This window comes from Entelurus aequoreus, linkage group LG03 (assembly GCF_033978785.1).
Source record: "Entelurus aequoreus isolate RoL-2023_Sb linkage group LG03, RoL_Eaeq_v1.1, whole genome shotgun sequence".
Lineage (NCBI taxonomy): Eukaryota > Metazoa > Chordata > Actinopteri > Syngnathiformes > Syngnathidae > Entelurus > Entelurus aequoreus.
In genome coordinates, this window is record NC_084733.1 from 11,367,217 (window position 1) to 11,390,982 (window position 23,766).

General features: G+C 37.4%; 2 protein-coding genes across 5 annotated transcripts in view; one reads left to right on the forward strand and one right to left on the reverse strand.

Annotated features, from left to right (window-relative positions):
* The window catches only part of pygl (phosphorylase, glycogen, liver), a 52,295-nt gene extending 44,728 nt beyond the window's left edge, over positions 1-7,567 (forward strand). Inside the window, exons 17-20 of the mRNA XM_062041183.1 lie at positions 3,040-3,247; positions 5,681-5,815; positions 5,897-5,963; positions 7,233-7,567. Of these exons, the coding sequence (XP_061897167.1) occupies positions 3,040-3,247; positions 5,681-5,815; positions 5,897-5,963; positions 7,233-7,418 (596 nt within the window). The 3' untranslated portion in view covers positions 7,419-7,567. The remainder of the gene's footprint in view (positions 1-3,039; positions 3,248-5,680; positions 5,816-5,896; positions 5,964-7,232) is intronic.
* Positions 4,962-23,766, reverse strand: part of LOC133646132 (lysophosphatidylserine lipase ABHD12-like) — a 32,780-nt gene continuing 13,975 nt past the window's right edge. For 3 of the 4 annotated variants that reach the window (XM_062041188.1, XM_062041186.1, XM_062041187.1), the window contains 12 exons: positions 23,591-23,726; positions 20,238-20,340; positions 20,051-20,170; positions 15,953-15,983; positions 15,837-15,882; positions 15,347-15,476; positions 15,238-15,275; positions 15,097-15,176; positions 14,947-15,029; positions 12,033-12,111; positions 11,839-11,972; positions 5,189-11,775 (listed from right to left, as the gene is read on the reverse strand). In XM_062041188.1, the coding sequence (XP_061897172.1) occupies positions 11,751-11,775; positions 11,839-11,972; positions 12,033-12,111; positions 14,947-15,029; positions 15,097-15,176; positions 15,238-15,275; positions 15,347-15,476; positions 15,837-15,882; positions 15,953-15,983; positions 20,051-20,170; positions 20,238-20,340; positions 23,591-23,702 (981 nt within the window). In that variant the 5' untranslated portion in view covers positions 23,703-23,726 and the 3' untranslated portion in view covers positions 5,189-11,750. Of the gene's footprint in view, positions 11,776-11,838; positions 11,973-12,032; positions 12,112-14,946; positions 15,030-15,096; positions 15,177-15,237; positions 15,276-15,346; positions 15,477-15,836; positions 15,883-15,952; positions 15,984-20,050; positions 20,171-20,237; positions 20,341-23,590; positions 23,727-23,766 lie in introns of all 4 variants that reach the window. The other variant, XM_062041189.1, reaches the window with a different exon arrangement.

The window sequence follows — 23,766 nt, forward strand, 5'->3', positions numbered from 1 at the left end:
TATATAATAATTGGAGCCTTAAAAAGGTCAATAACTCATAACAACATTGATTTTAATTCATTATTATTTTTGGAGCAAAGACACTTAAAAACAAATCACACTAAAAATATTGTTTATAATATATTGTATGTATTGTATAATAAATTCTATTTTTTTTTTTTTACTGTTTACTTTTAACACAATAATCTCGAGATCAACTTCCGATCTATCCGTCAATTATACGTTTTATTGTTGTTTATGTTTTTCGTTTGTTTGTTTAAGGCCGTTCTTTATAAAAAACAGCTCAGTTTTTTATATGGCAAACACAAAATATGCAACATTTTCCCCAAAAAATATCTCAGATGTGAAGTAATTGGAGCCTTGAATAGGTCAATAATTCATAGTGACATTGATTTTGATTCATTATTATTTTTTAAAGAAAGAAACAGCCTGCATGGCAGCTTTGTGTTATTAAAGTAACCATTGCGACATTTTCTTGTTACATTTCACCTGTTTGCTCTTTTATACTACTTATCATATTTTTAATTTTAATCGACTTGTAGACTGGCCGTTAAAAAATGACCTGCGGGCTGCACTTTGGACACCCCTGCCCTAAAAGGAAATGAGGGGGGAAAAAATCTATTTTTTTTTTTTTTTTTAGACATGTATCTCGTGCGCACGAGATACATGTCTAAAAAATATATATATATATTAATTTTTTAATTTTTCTTTTATAAAGTTATACAAAAAAATTTTTTTGTATAACTTTATAAAAGGTTTCTCGTGTGCACGAGAAACTTTTTATAAAGTTATAAAAAAAATATATATATATATATATACATGAGACATGTATCTCGTGCGCATGAGATACATGTCTAAAAAAATATATATATATATTAATTTTTTTACATTTTTATTTTTTTTTAGACATGTATCTCATGCGCACGAGATACATGTCTCATGTATATATATATATATATATATATATATATATATATTAATTTTTTTTAAATAATTTTATAAAAAGTTTCTCGTGCACACGAGAAACTTTTTATAAAGTTATATAAAAAAATTATAATTTTTTTTTTTTTTAGACATGTATCTCGTGCGCACGAGATACATGTCTAAAAATATATATATATATTAATTTTTAAATTTTTCTTTTATAAAGTTATACAAAAAAATTATATATATATATATATTTTTTTTAGACATGTCTAAAAAAAATAAATTAAAAAAAATTATAATTTTTTTGTATAACTTTATAAAAAGTTTCTCATGTGCACGAGAAACTTTTTAGAAAGTTCTAAAAAAAAATTTTTTTAAATGTATATATATATATCTTTTTTAGACATGTATCTCGTGCGCATGAGATACATGTCTAAAAAAAATATGTATATATATTAATTTTTTTACTTTTTTTTTTTTTTTTAGACATGTATCTCATGCGCACGAGATACATGTCTAAAAAATATATATATATATATTAATTTTTTTAATTTAAATTTTTTTTTTTTAAATTATAAACAAAACAATTTCCCCCATGTCCCTTTGGGGGCTCCGTAGTTAATAGTGTTTTTTTGTTTATTTTATTTTTGAAGTGACTACCTCGTTTATATTTTTATTTCGAGAGCTTTTAATATTTTGGATAAGAGGTGTCCAAACTCTTTGTGAAATATTATCTAGGGCTGCAACAACTAATCGATTTAATCGATTATAAAAATAGTTGCCGATTAATTTAGTCATCGATTCGTTGGATCTATGCTATGCGCAGAGGCTACTTTTTTTTTCTTTTTTTATAAACCTTTATTTATAAACTGCAACATTTACAAACAGCTGAGAAACAATCATCAAAATAAGTATGGTGCCAGTATGCTGGTTTTTTTCAATAAAATACTGGAAAGGATAGAAATGTAGTTTGTCTCTCTTATCCGATTATTACTCGATTAATCGAAGTAATAATCGACCGTTTAATCGATTATCAAATTAGTTGTTAGTTGCAGCCCTAGTATTATCATTAGAGATGTCCGATAATGGCTTTTTTGCCGATATTCCGATATTGTCCAACTCTTAATTACCGATTCCGATATCAACCCATACCGATATATACAGTCGTGGAATTAACACATTATTATGCTTAATTTTGTTGTGATGCCCGCTGGATTCATTAAACAATGTAACAAGGTTTTCCAAAATAAATCAACTCAAGTTATGGAAAAAAAAAATGCCAACATGGCACTGCCATATTTATTATTGAAGTCACAAAGTGCATTATTTTTTTTAACATGCCTCAAAACAGCAGCTTGGAATTTGGGACATGCTCTCCATTAGAGAGCATGAGGAGGTTGAGGTGGTAGCGGGGGGTGTATATTGTAGCGTCCCGGAAGATTTAGTGCTGCATGGGATTCTGGGTATTTGTTTTGTTGTGTTTATGTTGTGTTACGGTGCGGATGTTCTCCCGAAATGTGTTTGTCATTCTTGTTTGGTGTGGGTTCACAGTGTGGCGCATATTTGTAACAGTGTTACAGTTGTTTATACGTTTTAAAAGGTCATAAATTTTACTTTTTGAAACCGATACTGATAATTTCCGATATTACATTTTAAAGCACTTATCGGCCAATAATATCAGCAGTCCGATATTATCGGACATCTCTAGTTAATAGTGTTGTTTTGTTTATTTTATTTTTTAAGTGACTACTTAGTTTATATTTTTATTTAATTTTTTTATTTTGAGAGCTTTTAACATTTTGGATCAGGGGTGTCCAAACTTTTTGTAAAATATTGTCATTAATAATTAGTTTCAAAATTGCATCGTTTTCTTACATTTTTACAGGTTTTCCCCCATCAATAATATGGTGTGGGCCTTTTCCTGTAGGAAAATAATAATGGTAACGATAATAACAATAATCTGCAATGAGGTGGCGACTTGTCCAGGGTGTACCCCGCCTTCTGCCCGAATGCAGCTGAGATAGGCTCCAGCACCCCTAAAGGGACAAGCGGTAGAAAATGAATGGATGGATTTCACGGCGCTTGTTGACAGCGGGCGTTTGCTGGTTTCAGTGATCCCGGCCACGGATCTGTCCGAGCAGATCTCCACGGCGGGCACGGAGGCCTCGGGGACGGGCAACATGAAGTTCATGCTGAACGGGGCGCTGACCATCGGCACCATGGACGGCGCCAACGTGGAGATGGCCGAGGAGGCGGGCGAGAAGAACCTCTTCATCTTTGGCATGCGGGTGGAAGACGTGGCGGAAGTCGACAAAAAGGGGTAAGCAAAGTCCATCCGTGGCATATTTTTATTTCACATTTGAACCTGCTACCTGATGTGTGTGTTAATGGATACTAACATTCCTATTTCACAATATATATATATATATATATATATATATATATATATATATATATATATATATATATATATATATATATATATTTAAAAATTAGTTGATTATAATAACTGTGCTGTCCAGTTGTTGTCATGTTTTCGATCATTTAAAAATAAAGACAACTTCAGATTGTTTTCTTTGTTAAATAACAGAACATATGTAGGTATGAAAAACACAAACTTATTTATTAGTAATCGTCGGGAATGGACTTGTGCTGTCTTTAAGTTGAAATGGAATGGTAATCTGTACATAAGTGGTCACAATAATTCATGGAGTTAAGCCCATGACGCAGTAAATCGAATGGTACGGACACGTTTGTTACTGGAGGCTTTCTCATGCGCTTCTGCCTCGGAGACTTTGTATGTGTAAGTAATATGCAGATATATTTATTTGATACTTGTTTATAGTGATAAATGGGCTCTTTTTATATGCATTAATAATTGAACAGTATTTGCAGTCTGACTACCTTGTGTGCTTAGCTGTTGTGTATCTGCTACCGGTAACAATTGTTGGTACTTGTGTGTGTTAATGGTAATTGTTTGATACTAACATTCCTATTTTTAGTGTGACATTTAAAAATGAGCTGATTCTAATAACTGTGCTGTCCACTTGTTATGTCTTGTTTTATTTACCATGTAAGGCTCATTTGCAATGCAGTTGCACTACCAAGACAGTAGATGGCAGTACTGTATAAACTCTCTATGACAGGGGTGTCAAACTCATTTTAGATCAGGGGCCACGTGGATAAAAATCTACTCTCGAGTGGGCCGGACTGGTGAAGTCACGGCACGATAACTTAAAAATAAAGCCAACTTCAGATTGTAAATGAGCTGCATAATAGGAAATCAAATAGTGTATGTCCTTCGCTATGTGGTAGGTTCCTGCGGACGTTATCTCCTTCTGTTGTTGACTATTTTTTGTTGATGTGGAAATGTTGACATGCAGAGTTTCAAGCACTCTTCATTCTCTAGCAGGTGACTTTTCAAATGCTACAAAATTAGTAGTACTGCTACTTTTTGTAGCAACGCTTTTGCCGCATACTGGACATATTACGGTTGTCTGTTCAACATCTTTCCGCTTGAAGCCAAACCACTGCCGGAATGATGGACCCCCTGCTGTTTTTCTTGGGAATTAATTCTTCCTTCATTTGTTACCAGATTGGCACCTTCTTTCTCTCGTATTACCACTCGCCACCACAGCTAACGTTACCCATGCCGCTACCTCTCTGCTCGGCGAGGGCGTACGTGCGACAGTATGCGACGTATGTAAGAAGTAAGGATGTCCGATAACAGCTTTTTTGCCGATATCCGATATTGTCCAACTCTTAATTACCGATACCAACCGATACCGATATATACAGTCGTGGAATTAACACATTATTATGCGTAATTTGGACAACCAGGTATGGTGAAGATAAGGTCCTTTTTAAAAAAAATTATAAAATAAGATAAATAAAAAATTTTAAATTCTTGAATAAAAAAGAAAGTAAAACAATATAAAAACAGTTACATAGAAACTAGTAATTAATGAAAATTAGTAAAATTAACTGTTAAAGGTTAGTACTATTAGTGGACCAGCAGCACGCACAATCATGTGTGCTTACGGACTGTATCCCTTGCAGACTGTATTGATATATATTGATATATAATGTAGGAACCAGAATATTAATAACAGAAAGAAACAACCCTTTTGTGTAAATGGGGGAGGGAGGTTTTTTGGGTTGGTGCACTAATTGTAAGTGTATCTTGTGTTTTTTTATGTTGATTTAATTTAAAAAAAAAAAAAAAAAAATGATACCGATAAGAAAAAAAACGAGACCGATCATTTCCGATATTACATTTTAAAGCATTTATTGACATCCCTAGTAAGAAGGTGTGCTTGTTTTATGTCTCTGAGAAGGAGAGACAAGAGTGAGAAGAGCCTGTAGTGTAATGCCCGCAGCTAAAAGCAACTGCGTGAGAACGTATACTGGAATATCACGATATAGTCATTTTCTATATCGCACAGAGACAAACCTGCGATATATCGAGTATATTCCATGTATCGCCCAGCCTTACTTGTAATATAAAAGATTGAAATTGGGCCACAGAACGCCTGCAATAACCTTTTACATTCAGTAAATAATAGCCTCTCTCCAATTAATGCCACATTCTCTTACCATGAATTGTTAACGTGGACCTCGACTTAAACAAGTTGAATAACTTATTGGGGTGTTACCATTTAGTGGTCAATTGTACGGAATATGTACTGTACTGTGCAATCTACTAATACAAGTCTCAATCAATCAATCAAAGTATTTGTTTTTCTTTGTTTAGGTATGACGCCATGTCTTACTACGAGAAGATCCCTGAGCTGAAACAAGCAATGGACCAGATCACGAGCGGATTCTTCAGCCCCAAAAACCCAGATCTCTTCAAAGACTTGACGGAGATGCTCTTCAAACATGACCGGTGGGGCAAAAAAAACAACAAAACTCCAGGAAGTAAAATCCTGTTTTGTGTGTTGATGCATTTCCTGGTGTTGGTGTGCAGGTTCAAAGTGTTTGCAGACTTCGAGGCGTACTTGAAGTGCCAGGAGAAAGTCAGCAAACTCTACCAGGTAACGTGTGCCTGGTGATGTTCCACACCACACTCAGTGCCTGGTGACCTTCCACACCACACTCAGTGCCTGGTGACCTTCCACACCACACTCAGTGCCTGGTGACGTTCCACACCACACTCAGTGCCTGGTGACGTTCCACACCACACTCAGTGCCTGGTGACCTTCCACACCACACTCAGGGCCTGATGACGTTCCACACCACACTCAGGGCCTGATGACGTTCCACACCACACTCAGTGCCTGATGACGTTCCACACCACACTCAGTGCCTGGTGACCTTCCACACCACACTCAGTGCCTGGTGACCTTCCACACCACACTCAGTGCCTGGTGACCTTCCACACCACACTCAGTGCCTGGTGACCTTCCACACCACACTCAGTGCCTGGTGACCTTCCACACCACTCAGTGCCTGGTGACCTTCCACACCACACTCAGTGCCTGGTGACCTTCCACACCACTCAGTGCCTGGTGACCTTCCACACCACACTCAGTGCCTGGTGACGTTCCACACCACACTCAGGGCCTGATGACGTTCCACACCACACTCAGTGCCTGGTGACGTTCCACTCAGTGCCTGATGACGTTCCACACCACACTCAGTGCCTGATGACGTTCCACACCACACTCAGTGCCTGATGACGTTCCACACCACACTCAGTGCCTGATGACGTTCCACACCACACTCAGTGCCTGGTGACGTTCCTCAGTGCCTGGTGACATTCCACGCCACACTCAGTGCCTGGTGACGTTCCACACCACACTCAGTGCCTGGTGACGTTCCACACCACACTCAGTGCCTGGTGACGTTCCACACCACACCAAGTGCCTGGTGACGTTCACACGTTCCACACCACACTCAGTGCCTGGTGACGTTCCACACCACACTCAGTGCCTGGTGACGTTCCACACCACACTAAGTGCCTGGTGACGTTCCGCACCACACTCAGTGCCTGGTGACATTCCACACCACTCAGTGCCTGGTGACGTTCCACACCACACTCAGTGCCTGATGTCGTTCCACACCACACTCAGTGCCTGGTGACGTTCCACACCACACTCGGTGCCTGATGATGTTCCACACCACACTCGGTGCCTGATGATGTTCCACACCACACTCGGTGCCTGATGACGTTCCACACCACACTCAGTGCCTGGTGACGTTCCACACCACACTCAGTGCCTGGTGACGTTCCACACCACACTCAGTGCCTGGTGACGTTCCACACCACACTCAGTGGCCTCACGCTTCATGTCCTCCTCCAGAAACCAAAAGAGTGGACCAAAATGGTGGTGAGGAACATTGCGGCGACAGGAAAGTTCTCCAGCGACAGAACCATCGCCGAGTACGCCACCGAGGTCTGGGGGGTGGAGCCCACTGACCTCAAGATCCCCCCACCCAACGAGCCCAGAGAGGCCATCGTGGAAACTGCCAGAGCTCTGAAGAAGTGACCACCCAGGAAGTAACACGCCTCACTTTCACATGCTTTATTTGCCATCTACAACACTTTAGTCTGTTACACATTTTCACTGTGGCCTCTAGAAACTATTCACTCACACCTGAGAGCTTTCCTTGCACAATCTGGCCTCTTTGACACAATCCTGACTTCGGTCTTGCCTAACAGTGTTGACATTAAAGTTGCAGTGCATCCTCACCACACTCATGCTTTTGGTTCATGTTTCAACTACAGTGCATAATATGTTACTGTTACAGTAACACATCACATGTAACTGCAACACTATATGCTATTTAACATGTCACGTACGGTTACTGGAACAGGAAATGCCATTGATGTTACAATAACACATTAGATGTTACTGTAACAGTATATGGCATACATGTAACAGTAACACATCACATGTAACCAACAGTATATGCTATTTGTTCCAGTAACAAATGGCACATTACTGTAACAGGAAATGCCATTCATGTTACAATAACACATTAGATGTTATTGTAACAGTATATATCATACATGTTACAGTCACACATCACATGTAACCGCAACAGTATATGCTATTCGTTACAGTAACACATGGCACATTACTGTAACAGGAAATGCCATTCATGTTACAATAACACATTAGATGTTATTGTAACAGAAAATGCCATTCATGTTACACTAACACAACATATTGGATGTTACTGTAACAGTATATGGCATACATGTTCCAGTAACACATTATTAATGCAACAGTATATGCCATTTGTTATAATGTGTTACTGTAACAGTATATACTATACATGTTACAGTAACACATGTCACGTTACTGTATCAGGAAATGCCATGTTACCATGTTACAATAAAATATCAGATGTTACCATAACAGTATATGGCATACATGTTACAGTAACACATCACATGTAACTGCAACAGTAGATAGATAGATAGTACTATATAGTATACATGTTACAGTAACGTGACACATGTTACTGCAACAGGAAATGCCATTCATGTTACATTAACACATTAGATGTTACTGTAACAGTATATGGCATACATGTTACAGTAACACATCACATGTAACCAACAGTATATGCTATTTGTTCCAGTAACAAATGGCACATTACTGTAACAGGAAATGCCATTCATGTTACAATAACACATTAGATGTTATTGTAACAGGAAATGCCATTCATGTTACAATAACACATTAGATGTTATTGTAACAGTATATGGCATACATGTTACAGTCACACATCACATGTAACCGCAACAGTATATGCTATTCGTTACAGTAACACATGGCACATTACTGTAACAGGAAATGCCATTCATGTTACAATAACGCAACATATTGGATGTTACTGTAACAGTATATGGCATACATGTTCCAGTAACACATTATTAATGCAACAGTATATGCCATTTGTTGCAATGTGTTACTGTAACAGTATATACTATACATGTTACAGTAACACATGTCACGTTACAATAAAATATCAGATGTTACCATAACAGTATATGGCATTCATGTTACAGAAACACATCACATGTAACTGCAACAGTATATAGTATACATGTTACAGTAACGTGAGACGTGTTACTGCAACCGGAAATGCAATTCATGTTACAATAACACATTAGATGTTACAGTAACAGTATATGGCATACATGTTACAGTAACACATCACATGTAACTGCAACAGTATATGCTATTTTACAGTAACACATGTCACGTTACTATAACAGAAAATGCAATTCATGTCACAATAACGCAGCATATTAGATGTTACTGTAACAGCATATGGCATACATGTTACAGTAACACATGTCGCATTACTGTAACAGGAAATACCATTTGTGTTACAATAACATATTAGATGTTACATTAACATACAGTAACAGTATATGGCATACACGTTACAGTAACACATCACATGTAACTGCAACAGTATATAGTATACATGTTACAGTAACGTGAGACGTGTTACTGCAACAGGAAATGCCATTCATGTTTCAATAACACATTAGATGTTACAGTAACAGTATATGGCATACATGTTACAGTAACGTGAGACGGGTTACTGCAACAGGAAATGCCATTCGTGTTACACTAACACATGAGATGTTACAGTAACAGTATATGGCATACATGTTACAGTAACACATCACATGTAACTGCAACAGTACATGCTATTTTACAGTAACACATGTCACGTTACTATAACAGAAAATGCGATTCATGTCACAATAACACAGCATATTAGATGTTACTGTAACAGTATATGGCATACATGTTACAGTAACACATGTCGCATTACTGTAACAGGAAATACCATTTGTGTTACAATAACAACATATTAGATGTTACATTAACATGTCATGTTACAATACCATATTAGTTGTTACCGTAACAGTGTATGGCATACATGTTACAGTAACACATCACATGTAACTGCAACAGTATATGCTATTTTACAGTAACACATGTCACGTTACTATAACAGAAAATGCGATTCATGTCACAATAACACAGCATATTAGATGTTACTGTAACAGTATATGGCATACATGTTACAGTAACACATGTCGCATTACTGTAACAGGAAATACCATTTGTTACATTAACATGTCATGTTACAATAACAGAGATGATACAGTAACAGTATATGGCATACATGTTACAGTAACGTGAGATGTGTTACTGCAACAGGAAATGCCATTCGTGTTACACTAACACATTAGATGTTACAGTAACAGTATATGGCATACATGTTACAGTAACACATCACATGTAACTGCAACAGTATATGCTATTTTACAGTAACACATGTCACGTTACTATAACAGAAAATGTGATTCATGTCACAATAACACAGCATATTAGATGTTACTGTAACAGTATATGGCATACATGTTACAGTAACACATGTCGCATTACTGTAACAGGAAATACCATTTGTTACAATAACATATTAGATGTTACATTAACATGTCATGTTACAATAACACAGATGTTACAGTAACAGTATATGGCATACATGTTACAGTAACGTGAGATGTGTTACTGCAACAGGAAATGCCATTCGTGTTACACTAACACATTAGATGTTACAGTAACAGTATATGGCATACATGTTACAGTAACACATCACATGTAACTGCAACAGTATATGCTATTTTACAGTAACACATGTCACGTTACTATAACAGAAAATGTGATTCATGTCACAATAACACAGCATATTAGATGTTACTGTAACAGTATATGGCATACATGTTACAGTAACACATGTCGCATTACTGTAACAGGAAATACCATTTGTGTTACAATAACAACATATTAGATGTTACATTAACATGTCATGTTACAATACCATATTAGTTGTTACCGTAACAGTGTATGGCATACATGTTACAGTAACACATCACATGTAACTGCAACAGTATATGCTATTTTACAGTAACACATGTCACGTTACTATAACAGAAAATGCGATTCATGTCACAATAACACAGCATATTAGATGTTACTGTAACAGTATATGGCATACATGTTACAGTAACACATGTCGCATTACTGTAACAGGAAATACCATTTGTGTTACAATAACATATTAGTTGTTACCGTAACAGTATATGGCATACATGTTACAGTAACACATCACATGTAACTGCAACAGTATATGCTTTTTTACAGTAACACATGTCCCGTTACTGTAACAGGAAATGCCATTTGTGTTACAATAACAACATATTAAATGTTACAGTAACACATGTAAATTAATGTAACATTATATGGCATACATTTTACAGTAACACGTATATTACAGTATATGCCAAGCATGTCACAGTAACAGTATATGCTGTGTATGTGACAGTACACCAACACGGCATGTCACTGTAACATTGTTACGGACACATACACCACACTTGTTACATTACAGTGTCCTACTTACAGTCATTTTGTCATGCATTTTACACTGTCATACGTTACAGAGATACATCATTTTGTATGCTACTGTAACACTCTGTTCCAGTAAAAGTGCGTTGCCTGCTACATACAGAATGTCACACGCAATGCGCAGTAACAAATGTGATATGAACGTTACAGTAACAGACAGTACGTCACGTGCATGTCGCATATACAACTAAACCTATATCAATGACATGTATGTTATGTGTTACTGTAACACAGGTCAGAAGTACGGTACAGTAACACTCATGTTTTACTGCAATGTGTACAGTATGTGACATTCAGCATCTAATGTGGTTGTTACACCGACAGTGTGTGTGTGTGTTACATGATGATGACGAGGGGGGTGTGCTGTTAGTCACTCTACCCTCGGAGGTTCAGAAATTCCCTGCAACCAGAAGCAGACACAGTTTCAAGGCACGTCTGCTGTGATATTTGGTGTCGGACTTACCGCACTGACTTGGACAGGTTGGGGTCTAAGTGGATGTCACAGTGGGAGTATCCATGACTTGCTTCGTAGGAGATCATTTCCAGCTTGACGTTGCTGTGGCGTTCCTTCCGCACTCGCGCAGCAATCTGGTACAGCTGCACAGCACACACACACCGTCACTAAGGTGCGTTCGACCGCAACACGGCTCTTCGTACCTTCTGACCCATGTGGTACGGAACCACGTCGTCGTCCTCTGCATGCAGTATGAGCAGTGGACACGTCAGAGCCTTCACACTGGAAAGTTTTATATCAAAAACACAAGAATACAGTACTGTAAAACTTTGACCTTACTGTATGTTCCCAGCTATAAGCTTGCTACTTCCCCCCCCACGCTTAGACCACTGCGGCTTATAAAACGGTGCTGCTAATTCATGGATTTTTCTTTGCCAACGGCAATAATGTTTTGCATTCAACAAATAGTTTTTGCATAGAACCCCGACAGACACTGAAAAGGTGTGTTATTGTTTGTGCTATGGCGCCATCTTTTCGACAAGTTCACTCACTGCAGGTGCAGCGTGTAGGGCTGCAATTAACGACTATTTTGATAGTCGACCAGTCATCGACTATCTTAACAATTAGTCAAATAATTAAGCGTACACATATTTATTGGCTATAATTTTTACATTGACTTTTAAAAATTAAGTTCTTTTAGGCATGTGCATATGAACAACAAAGATGACTGATGCATTTATAAATATGTATTTATTATGTAACTGTGCTACTCCTTCAGCTGCTACAAAATTAAAATGTTCAAAAACCCACTGTCAGTAACTACAGTTGGTCGCTACATCTGTAAGTGCAAGTTAAAACTCTACTATGCAAAGCGAAAGCTATTTTTATCAACAACACCCAGAAACGCCACTGGCTTCGCTGGGCCTGACCTCATCTAAGATGTACTGATACAAAGTGGAAAAGTGTTCTGTGGTCTGACGAGTCCACATTTCAAATTGTTTTTGGAAACTGTGGACGTCGTGTCCTCCGGAACAAAGAGGAAAAGAACCATCCGGAATGTTCTAGGCACAAAATTGAAAAGCCAGCATCTGTGATGGTATGGGGGTGTATTAGTGCCCAAGGCATGGGTAACTTACACATCTGTGAAGGCACCATTAATGCTGAAAGGTACATACAGGTTTTGGAGCAACATATGTTGCCATCCAATCAACGTTATCATGGACGCCCCTGCTTATTTCAGCAAGACAATGCCAAGCCACGTGTTACAACAGCGTGGCTTCGTAGTAAAAGAGTGCGGGTACTAGACTGGCCTGCCTGTAGTCCAGACCTGTCTCCCATTGAAAATGTGTGGCGCATTATGAAGCTTAAACACCACAACGGAGACCCCCGGACTGTTGAACAACTTAAGCTGTACATCAAGCAAGAATGGGAAAGAATTCCACCTGAGAAGCTTCAAAAATGTGTCTCCTTAGTTCCCAAACGTTTACTGGGTGTTGTTAAAAGGAAAGGCCATGTAACACAGTGGTGAACATGCCCCTGTGCTGCCATTAAATTCCAATTATTTGCCAAAAAAAATTAAGTCTCTTAGTTGGAACATTAAATATCTTGTCTTTGCCGTATATTCAATTGAATAAAAGTTTAAAAGAATTTGCAAATCATTCTATTCTGTTTTTATTTACCATTTACACAACGTGACAACTTCACTGGTTTTGGGTTTTGTAGAATAGAATACTATGGAATACAAAGTACTTTATAGATCCCTGGTGGTAATTCAGCACCACAGTTCGCTCACAATAAACAATAAACACTTAGGTATTTTTTACATTTGAATAATATAAATAACAGTCTGTTATACAGCATTATTCACTTGTGAATAATATAAATACAGTCTATTATACAGCATTATTTACAAGTGAATAACATAAATACAGTCTATTATACAGCATTATTCACATGTGAATAACAGTCTGTTATACAGCATTATTCACTTGTGAATAATATAAATACAGTCTATTATACAGCATTATTTACAAGTGAATAACATAAATACAGTCTATTATACAGCTTTATTCACATGTGAATAATATAAATACAGTCTATTATACAGCATTATTCACATGTGAATAACGAATACAGTCTATTATACAGCATTATTCACATGTGAATAATATAAATACAGTCTATTATACAGCATTATTCACATGTGAATAATATAAATACACTCTATTATACAGCATTATTCACATGTGAATAACAAATACAGTCTATTATACAGCATTATTCACATGTGAATAATATAAATGCAGTCTATTATACAGCATTATTCACATGTGAATAACAAATACAGTCTATTATACAGCATTATTCACATGTGAATAATATAAATACAGTCTATTATACAGCATTATTCACATGTGAATAACATAAATACAGTCTATTATACAGCATTATTCACATGTGAATAATATAAATACAGTCTATTATACAGCATTATTCACATGTGAATAATATAAATACAGTCTATTATACAGCATTATTCACATGTGAATAACAAAGTCTATTATACAGCATTATTCACATGTGAATAATATAAATACAGTCTATTATACAGCATTATTCACATGTGAATAATATAAATACAGTCTATTATACAGCATTATTCACATGTGAATAATATAAATACAGTCTGTTATACAGCATTATTCACATGTGAATAACATAAATACAGTCTATTATACAGCATTATTCACATGTGAATAACATAAATACAGTCTATTATACAGCATTATTCACATGTGAATAATATAAATACAGTCTATTATACAGCATTATTCACATGTGAATAACATAAATACAGTCTATTATACAGCATTATTCACATGTGAATGACATAAATACAGTCTATTATACAGCATTATTCACATGTGAATAATATAAATACAGTCTACAGTACATCTGCATCTTATGCAGTAGTTTATCCGGTACAGCCAGCACATGCAAACGTATTGTTTTCTGGTACAATTTGGTGGGTGCGGCTTAATTACCGATGCGCCCGAAAAATACGTTAAGCGAAGCCAACCGCTGAGTAAACTAAACATGTGTGCAGTGAGTACTTACTTCTCGTCGTTAGCAAACAGCAGGTTGTTTGTTTCCAAAGTGTCCCACAGAAAGTCTTCAAAGCCCGGAAGGAACATGTAGAGCTGCAGGACAAAGAACACCTTGAGTGATGGACATCATGCAAACAACACTGAGTGGTAAATATTTGACCTTGGACAGCGGAAAGACGGTGACAACCTCTCCTATTTTTGTGAAAGCAGCCTCCAGGATCAAGGCATCCAGAGTGGACCCTGGCATGAAAACATCAACTAGGAAGTACTTCAATCATATTCTTCCAAGCGGAGAACCCACCTTCTTCTTGCAGCTTGACTGCCGTGTTGCTGGCAACCCTTAAAGAAAGAAAAGACACGCTTTGACATATCTCAACTTCATTCCAAGATGTCTGCAGGGAGAAACTGACCCTGATCCCAGAGAGTGTCCCCACAAGTACACCAGAGACCTCCTGCTGTGCCGCTTCACCCACTTGTACAGGTAGAGGGCGTCTGTGGTCAAACCGCTTTCTGTGGGCACCCCAGTGGAGTCGCCAAAGCCTGATGTGGCGGACCAAACAATCTGTTAGGGGGTCCAACTGTGCAGGCAAAGTCGTACTTTACCATTTTTAACTGTCATAAAAAGTGTAAAAGTAAATTAATTGTATTATTAAGTACGCTGACCAAGATCATAAAGAGTCATTTAGCCTAAATGATCTAATTTTCGCCAAAGTTTTTTGTTCTTTATTTACGTGGCACATAGAGGAGAAGAGCAATTGGAGGCCGTTATTTCCTAGATGTGAAAAGTTGCACAAAAATAGTTTTTTTTGGACTGAGAAATCATTTTGACTGGTTTTTTTTGGGCTTTAATAGCAGTGATTTTGAGTGGATAAGAAAAGGGGAAAGGAAAACTAATAGTACCTCTGTAGTCCAAAGACAGGACATGGAAACCGCCTCGGCTTAAAATCTGCAAGAAATAGACGTGAAGATATCAGCTAAATATGTTTAAAGTGTGCAAAATAGGCCACAAAACAAACCTTCACCAACTGCACCCTGTGACCTTTGGCCCTGGGGATGTGAAACAGATTTAAAAACATATAAGACATCAAGGATGTTAAAGACGTGTCAAAAGACGGAGATTTAAAAACATTTGAGGAAGGAGAATAAAAACTTATCAAATATTTAAAATCATATCTAAGACTTAAACTACTTAAAAATGTAGAATGTATGTATAATATATATACACTACCATTCAAAAGTTTGGGGTCACCCAAACAATTTTGTGGAATACCCTTCATTTCTAAGAACAACAATAGACTGTCGAGTTTCAGATGAAAGTTCTCTTTTTCTGGCCATTTTGAGCGTTTGACCCCACAAATGTGATGCTCCAGAAACTCAATCTGCTCAAAGGAAGGTCAGTTTTGTAGCTTCTGTAACGAGCTAAACTGTTTTCAGATGTGTGAACATGATTGCACAAGGGTTTTCTAATCACCAATTAGCCTTCTGAGCCAATGAGCAAACACATTGTACCATTAGAACACTGGAGTGATAGTTTCTGGAAATGGGCCTCTATACACCTATGTAGATATTGCACCAAAAAGCAGACATTTGCAGCTAGAATAGTCATTTACCACATTAGCAATGTATAGAGTGTATTTCTTTAAAGTTAAGACTAGTTTAAAGTTATCTTCATTGAAAATAACGACATTTCAATGTGACCCCAAACTTTTGAACAGTAGTGTATATTATTAATATATTATATATAATATATTATATCATTTATTATTATTATTGTCTATTGTGAGCGAACTGTGGTGCTGAATTTCCCCCAGGGATCAACAAAGTACTTTCTATTCTATTCTAAACATAGAGAAAATAGAGATTAGAGTACAAAGATTAAAAAACACATTTGGAGATTTAAAAACAAATATCAGGATATAAAAACATCAAAAACCTAAACATACAATGGAGCTTAAAAATAAAAAAAAAGAGTTTTAAAATCAGAGATGAAGACTTAAAAATGTGAAAACATATCAAATGTTTTAAAACACAAAGATGGCGATTTAAAATCATCAACATTTAAAATATAAAAGATGTAACAAAATATTTAAAATTACAAAATATATCTGCAATGAAGGTTTAAAAACAAAAGATTCAAAAATGTTGAAAACATCACAATCAAGATTTGAAAACGTCAACGATTAAAAATGTATCAATGACGGAAAATCAAAAACAACAGACTAAACAAAATCAAAGATTTGAAAATGGCGAGTTAAAAAAAGGTCCGCGTAACTCCCTTTCATCCATCCATTTTCTACCGCTTGTCCCGTTCGGGGTCGGGGGGGGGGATGCTCCACTAACCACGATAAATATATATATATATATATATGTGTGTGAATGTGTGTGAATGTGTGTGAATGGGTGAATGTGGAAAATAGTGTCAAAGCGCTTTGAGTTCCTTAAAAAGGTAGAAAAACGCTATACAAGTACGACTCATTTACCATTTACCATAAACCCAGATTCCGAACTAACAAAAGTCTTAACTCATTCTCTTTCTATGCCACATCAATGTGGAATGCACTCCCAACAGGTGTAAAAGAAAGGGCATCTCTATCCTCCTTCAAAACCGCACTAAAAGAACACCTCCAGGCAGCTACAACCCTAAACTAACACCCTCCCTTCCACATAATACCTCTTCGGATTGTAAATAATCAAAAGTAGACACTTTTTCTTATACTTTCAGATCTCTCTCTCTCTCTATGTCCACTACTTGCTGTACATATCCTACCAAGTCAGTCCTACACTGTTTCAATGTCCATTTCTCTGATGATACAATTGTTGATGACTGAAGTGTTGATACCAACCAAACCTAAACCCCCTCCACACCCCGGATTGTAAATAATGTCAATAATTCAATGTATATACTCTGATGATTATCTTGTGTGATGACTGTATTATGATGATAGTATATATTTGATAGTATATATCTGTATCATGGACCCCGACTTAAACAAGTTGAAAAACTTATTGGGGTGTTACCATTTAGTGGTCAATTGTACGGAATATGTACTTCACTGTGCAACCTACTAATAAAAGTATAAATCAATCAATGCTGATTCGATTTCAAATTCTCATATGCAAATCCAAAACCTAATTTTGGGCCATTTTTTCTATTTTTATTTCTGAAGCAAAAGTTGGACAATTATTTAATGACACTTTTTTCAAACGACTATAGGACTGCTGCTGAACAAAGGTGATAGCGTGATGATAAAAACATGCTAAACGCGAAGGAAAAGCTAAAATACTTCTTCCGGTTCAATTTGTCATCACACAGATAACCACACATTTTGGGTAAACATGAATTGGATGTTTGTGTTTATCTGGGAAAATTAAAATCCATAAAAGGAAAACGGCACAAAATTTGATTTTAAGGCAATATTTTAATGAAAATCAACCCTTTGTTTTCAAATCTGCCATTTTTAGTCAAACGTTTTTGATAGTAAAAATCGAAAAACGGCCCTAATTTAGTATTTTTGATTTGCGTTTCAGAATTGGAAATAGAATGAACGGAAGGTACACGAACCAAAAAACATCAGATTTGAAAACAAACTATTTAAAACACATCAAAGATGGAGATTTTGAAAACAAACGTTTTAAATAGAGCTGTCCGATAATGGCTTATTTGCCGATATCCCGATATTGTCCAACTCTTAATTACCGATACCGATATACACTACCGTTCAAAAGTTTGGGGTCACATTGAAATGTCCTTATTTTTGAAGGAAAAGCACTGTACTTTTCAATGAAGATAACTTTAAACTAGTCTTAACTTTAAAGAAATACACTCTATACATTGCTAATGTGGTAAATGACTATTCTAGCTGCAAATGTCTGGTTTTTGGTGCAATATCTACATAGGTGTATAGAGGCCCATTTCCAGCAACTATCACTCCAGTGTTCTAATGGTACAATGTGCTTGCTCATTGGCTCAGAAGGCTAATTGATGATTAGAAAACCCTTGTGCAATCATGTTCACACATCTGAAAACAGTTTAGCTCGTTACAGAAGCCACAAAACTGACCTTCCTTTGAGCAGATTGAGTTTCTGGAGCATCACATTTGTGGGGTCATTTTAAATGCTCAAAATGGCCAGAAAAAGAGAACTTTCATATGAAACTCAACAGTCTATTCTTGTTCTTAGAAATGAAGGCTATTCCACTAAATTGTTTGGGTGACCCCAAACTTTTGAACGATAGTGTATACAGTCGTGGAATTAACACATTATTATGCCTAATTTTGTTGTGATGCCCCGCTGGATGAATTAAACAATGTAACAAGGTTTTCCAAAATAAATCAACTTAAGTTATGAGTTGTAGCGTCCTGGAAGAGTTAGTGCTGCAAGGGGTCCTGGGTATTTGTTCTGTTGTGTTTTATGTTGTGTTACGGTGCGGATGTCCTCCCGAAATGTGTGTGTCATTCTTGTTTGGTGTGGGTTCACAGTGTGGCGCATATTTGTAACAGTGTTAAAGTTGTTTATACGGCACCCTCAGTGTGACCTGTATGGCTGTTGACCAAGTGTGCATTGCATTCACTTGTGTTTGTGTGAAAAGGCGTAGATATTATATGACTGGGCCGGCACGCAAAGGGCGTGCCTTTAAGGTTTATCGGCGCTCTGTACTTCTTCCTACGTCCGTGTACACAGCGGCGTTTTAAAAAGTCGTAAATTTTACTTTTTGAAACCGATACCGATAATTTCCGATATTACATTTTAAAGCATTCATCGGACATCTAGTTTTAAAAGCATCAAAGATAAAGGTTTTTTTTTTTTTTAAAACAGATTTAGAAGAAAAATAATACAATCTCCATCTTTGATGTTTTTTTCCATTTTCAATCTTTGATGTTTAAAACAAAAGATTAAATAACATCAAGGATGAAGATTTAAACAACAAACATTAAAGACAAAGATTACAAAAACAAAAGTTTCAATAAGATATCAAAGATAGATTGAAAAACATCAAAATGGAGGTTCAGGAACAAAGACGTGGATTTAAGGTTCAACAACCCCCCAGTTGAGCCACATTTAAAAGCCCACTAGACTGCATTAGACTTCAAGTGCTCCCATTCTGCTGCACTCACCTGTTTCCCACGTTGCCATGGAGATAGACAATAACAGGGCTTCCGTCTCCAAGAGCTTCTCGGTACCATTCGGGGCTTTTCCCTGCGGCCTCGCCCCATTGGCTGGCAGGGAGCGTATGCCTGAGAGACACAAAAGGAACATTCTCTTTCAAGTTGTGGTGTTTATGAGGACACTCGGCAAGCTTACCATACGCCCACCGTGATGCCCTCCTCGGTGTGGAGGTAGAAGTTGCTGGTGTGGTTCAGTATGTTTTCAGGCCGGCCCAGATCCACAAACAACGGAATTCTCACTGCGGATGACATCAAGATGAAGACCACAATATTTTAATGTCCTGCCATATTAGGCAATGCAAATGTTGACATGCCCCAATTATCGCCGCTCTAATAAGCGCTTGATTAATTAACCGGTGGCTGTAGGTGTCAGGTTCAAACACTGAGGACATCTATTAAACAAGACAAGAGGCAAAGAATTAAACAGAGACAGAATTCAATTTGGACTCAAATTTGAGGAGAGTCGCCCGGACATTGTATCCTTCTACAATCTCCAGCACGCTCTGCCAAAAGATTGCATGCCTCCTTCTTTTATTTTGGACCCTCCCCGACAACCTGGCCACCTTTGTTTCCAAAGGACAAAGGTCGCAAAAAGTTCACAGAAAAGGTCGTAAACAATTCACAGGAAAGGTCAGTTCAAAAAGAGTTCTTCAAATAGTTCAAAAAGAGTTCCGTAAAATAGTTCAAAAAGAGGTCGTCTGGAAATTGGGCAGATCCTGTCATCTCTCCGCTCTGAAGTCCTTGGGCCAGAACAACATCCCTCTGTTGATTACCATACATGAAAGAACACAGGAACACCATCTTGCTGAGGGCCGGTATATCTATTTTTAGGAACATTATTACAAAACCTCACAATGTCTGATTGAATGCCAAAAACGTTATGACAGACCGAAAGAATGTGGGATTTACAATATTAACTAGGAATGATAAAACACTGAATATTGACAACTTATGAACGTCACACCCCCTCTCCATCCACATGTTTTACAATCAAGCAAACCGCAACAAAATAGCAACAAACAGCGAAATATGAATGCGAAGGGTAAAAAATAAACTCGCCTACTATCTTTAGAACTTTGTTGTAAAAATCTCCTTCCGCGTCTGTCCCTGACACCCGCATTTCATGCTGGCCACTGTGGAAACGCTCCCCACCCACACTGCTTGGTGCCTGGTCTGACTTAGATGACCATAGTAACTAATTAGATGGCCATAGTAACTAATTAAATTACCATAGTAACTAGTATATCATGCAAAAGGGCATATTCCAACCATTGAAATACAAACCCCGTTTCCTTATGAGTTGGGAAATTGTGTTAGATGTAAATATAAACGGAATACAATGATTTGCAAATCATTTTCAACCCATATTCAGTTGAATATGCTACAAAGACAACATATTTGATGTTCAAACTGATAAACTTTTTTTTTTTTTTTGCAAATAATCATTAACTTTAGAATTTGATGCCAGCAACACGTGACAAAGAAGTTGGGAAAGGTGGCAATAAATACTGATAAAGTTGAGGAATGCTCATCAAACACTTATTTGGAACATCCCACAGGTGAACAGGCAAATTGGGAACAGGTGGGTGCCATGATTGGGTATAAAAGTAGATTCCATGAAATGCTCAGTCATTCACAAACAAGGATGGGGCGAGGGTCACCACTTTGTCAACAAATGCGTGAGCAAATTGTTGAACAGTTTAAGAAAAACCTTTCTCAACCAGCTATAGCAAGGAATTTAGGGATTTCACCATCTACGGTCCGTTATATCATCAGAGGGTTCAGAGAATCTGGAGAAATTACTGCACGTAAGCAGCTAAGCCTGTGACCTTCGATCCCTCAGGCTGTACTGCATCAACAAGTGACATCAGTGTGTAAAGGATATCACCACATCAGAACACTTCAGAAACCCACTGTCAGTAACTACAGTTGGTCATACATCTGTAAGTGCAAGTTAAAACTCTCCTATGCAAGGCGAAAACCGTTTATCAACAACACCCAGAAACGCCGTCGGCTTCGCTGGGCCTGAGCTCATCTAAGACGGACTGATACAATGTGGAAAAGTGTTCTGTGGTCTGACGAGTCCACATTTCAAATTGTTTTTGGAAACTGTGGACGTCGTGTCCTCCGGACCAAAGAGGAAAAGAACCATCCGGATTGTTATAGGCGCAAAGTGTAAAAGCCAGCATCTGTGATGGTATGGGGGTGTATTAGTGCCCAAGACACGGGTAACTTACACATCTGTGAAGGCGCCATTAATGCTGAAAAGGTACATACAGGTTTTGGAGCAACATATGTTGCCCTCCAAGCAACGTTACCATGGACGCCCCTGCTTATTTCAGCAAGACAATGCCAAGCCACGTGTTACATCAACATGGCTTCATAGTAAAAGAGTGCGGGTACTAGACTGGCCTGCCTATAGTCCAGACCTGTCTCCCATTGAAAATGTGTGGCGCATTATGAAGCCTAAAATACCACAACGGAGACCCCCGGACTGTTGAACAACTTAAGCTGTACATCAAGCAAGAATGGGAAAGAATTCCACCAGAGAAGCTTCAAAAATGTGTCTCCTCAGTTCCCAAACGTTTACTGAGTGTTGTTAAAAGGAAAGGCCATGTAACACAGTGGTGAACATGCCCTTTCCCAAATACTTTGGCACGTGTTGCAGCCATGAAATTCTAAGTTAATTATTATTTGCAAAAAATAAATAAAGTTTATGAGTTTGAACATCAAATATCTTGTCTTTGTAGTGCATTCAATTGAATATGGGTTGAAAAGGATTTGCAAATCATTGTATTCCGTTTATATTCACATCTAACACAATTCCCCAACTCATATGGAAACGGGGTTTGTACTTTGTATAGTTCAAGACTTACGGTCATTGGAAAACATCCCTACACATCCCGTTTCCATCTTAAAGATATAAAAAAATTATTTGGGAATGTCCGGCGGGCCAGATTGAACAGCTTAACGGGCCGCACGCGGCCCCCGGGCCTTAATTTGCCCGGGTGTGCTGTAAGTGTCTTATCCCATTACTCAATCAAACTAATCCATAGATTACTCAATTATTGAAATAATCAGTAACTAGCTCGATTATTGATATAATCAGTAACTAGAGCCCTAACCATTAGGGGTGATAAAAAACTGTTTCACATCCGAATCACGATTTGTATTTAGTCTAATTCTAAACCGATTCATCAACAATTGATTTCGAAAAGTTGTTTTTAGGCCATCTACGTGCCTACATATGACAGCAGAAAAATAGAAAGTTTTAAGATTCACATCCCTACTTGTAAAAAAAACCCATCCATGTTGTCAGAAGAGGTCACTGTCGTTTTCCTTTCCACTTTCTCATGTACTCTGGATCATATTTTTAAAAATAACTTGTGTACATCTTTTCAGGTCCTTGTCACAGCTCAGCAAAAATAAAGGCCGGGCTAATATTACATTATTGGAGCGCTTGGCTTGTCCACAGGAAGTTGTACTTACACAAGTGAGCAAATATGGCGTATCCCAAAGTCCAAGGGAGCGCGTAGAGCAGGACTGGTGTGGACACATAGGCAGCAATCAGGAAGGACACAGCGGTCTTCATTACCAGCATGCTTGGTTCGTTTCCTTCCTACTCCTAGAAGACAACAAAAACCTTAAATGGTACAGTAGTATAC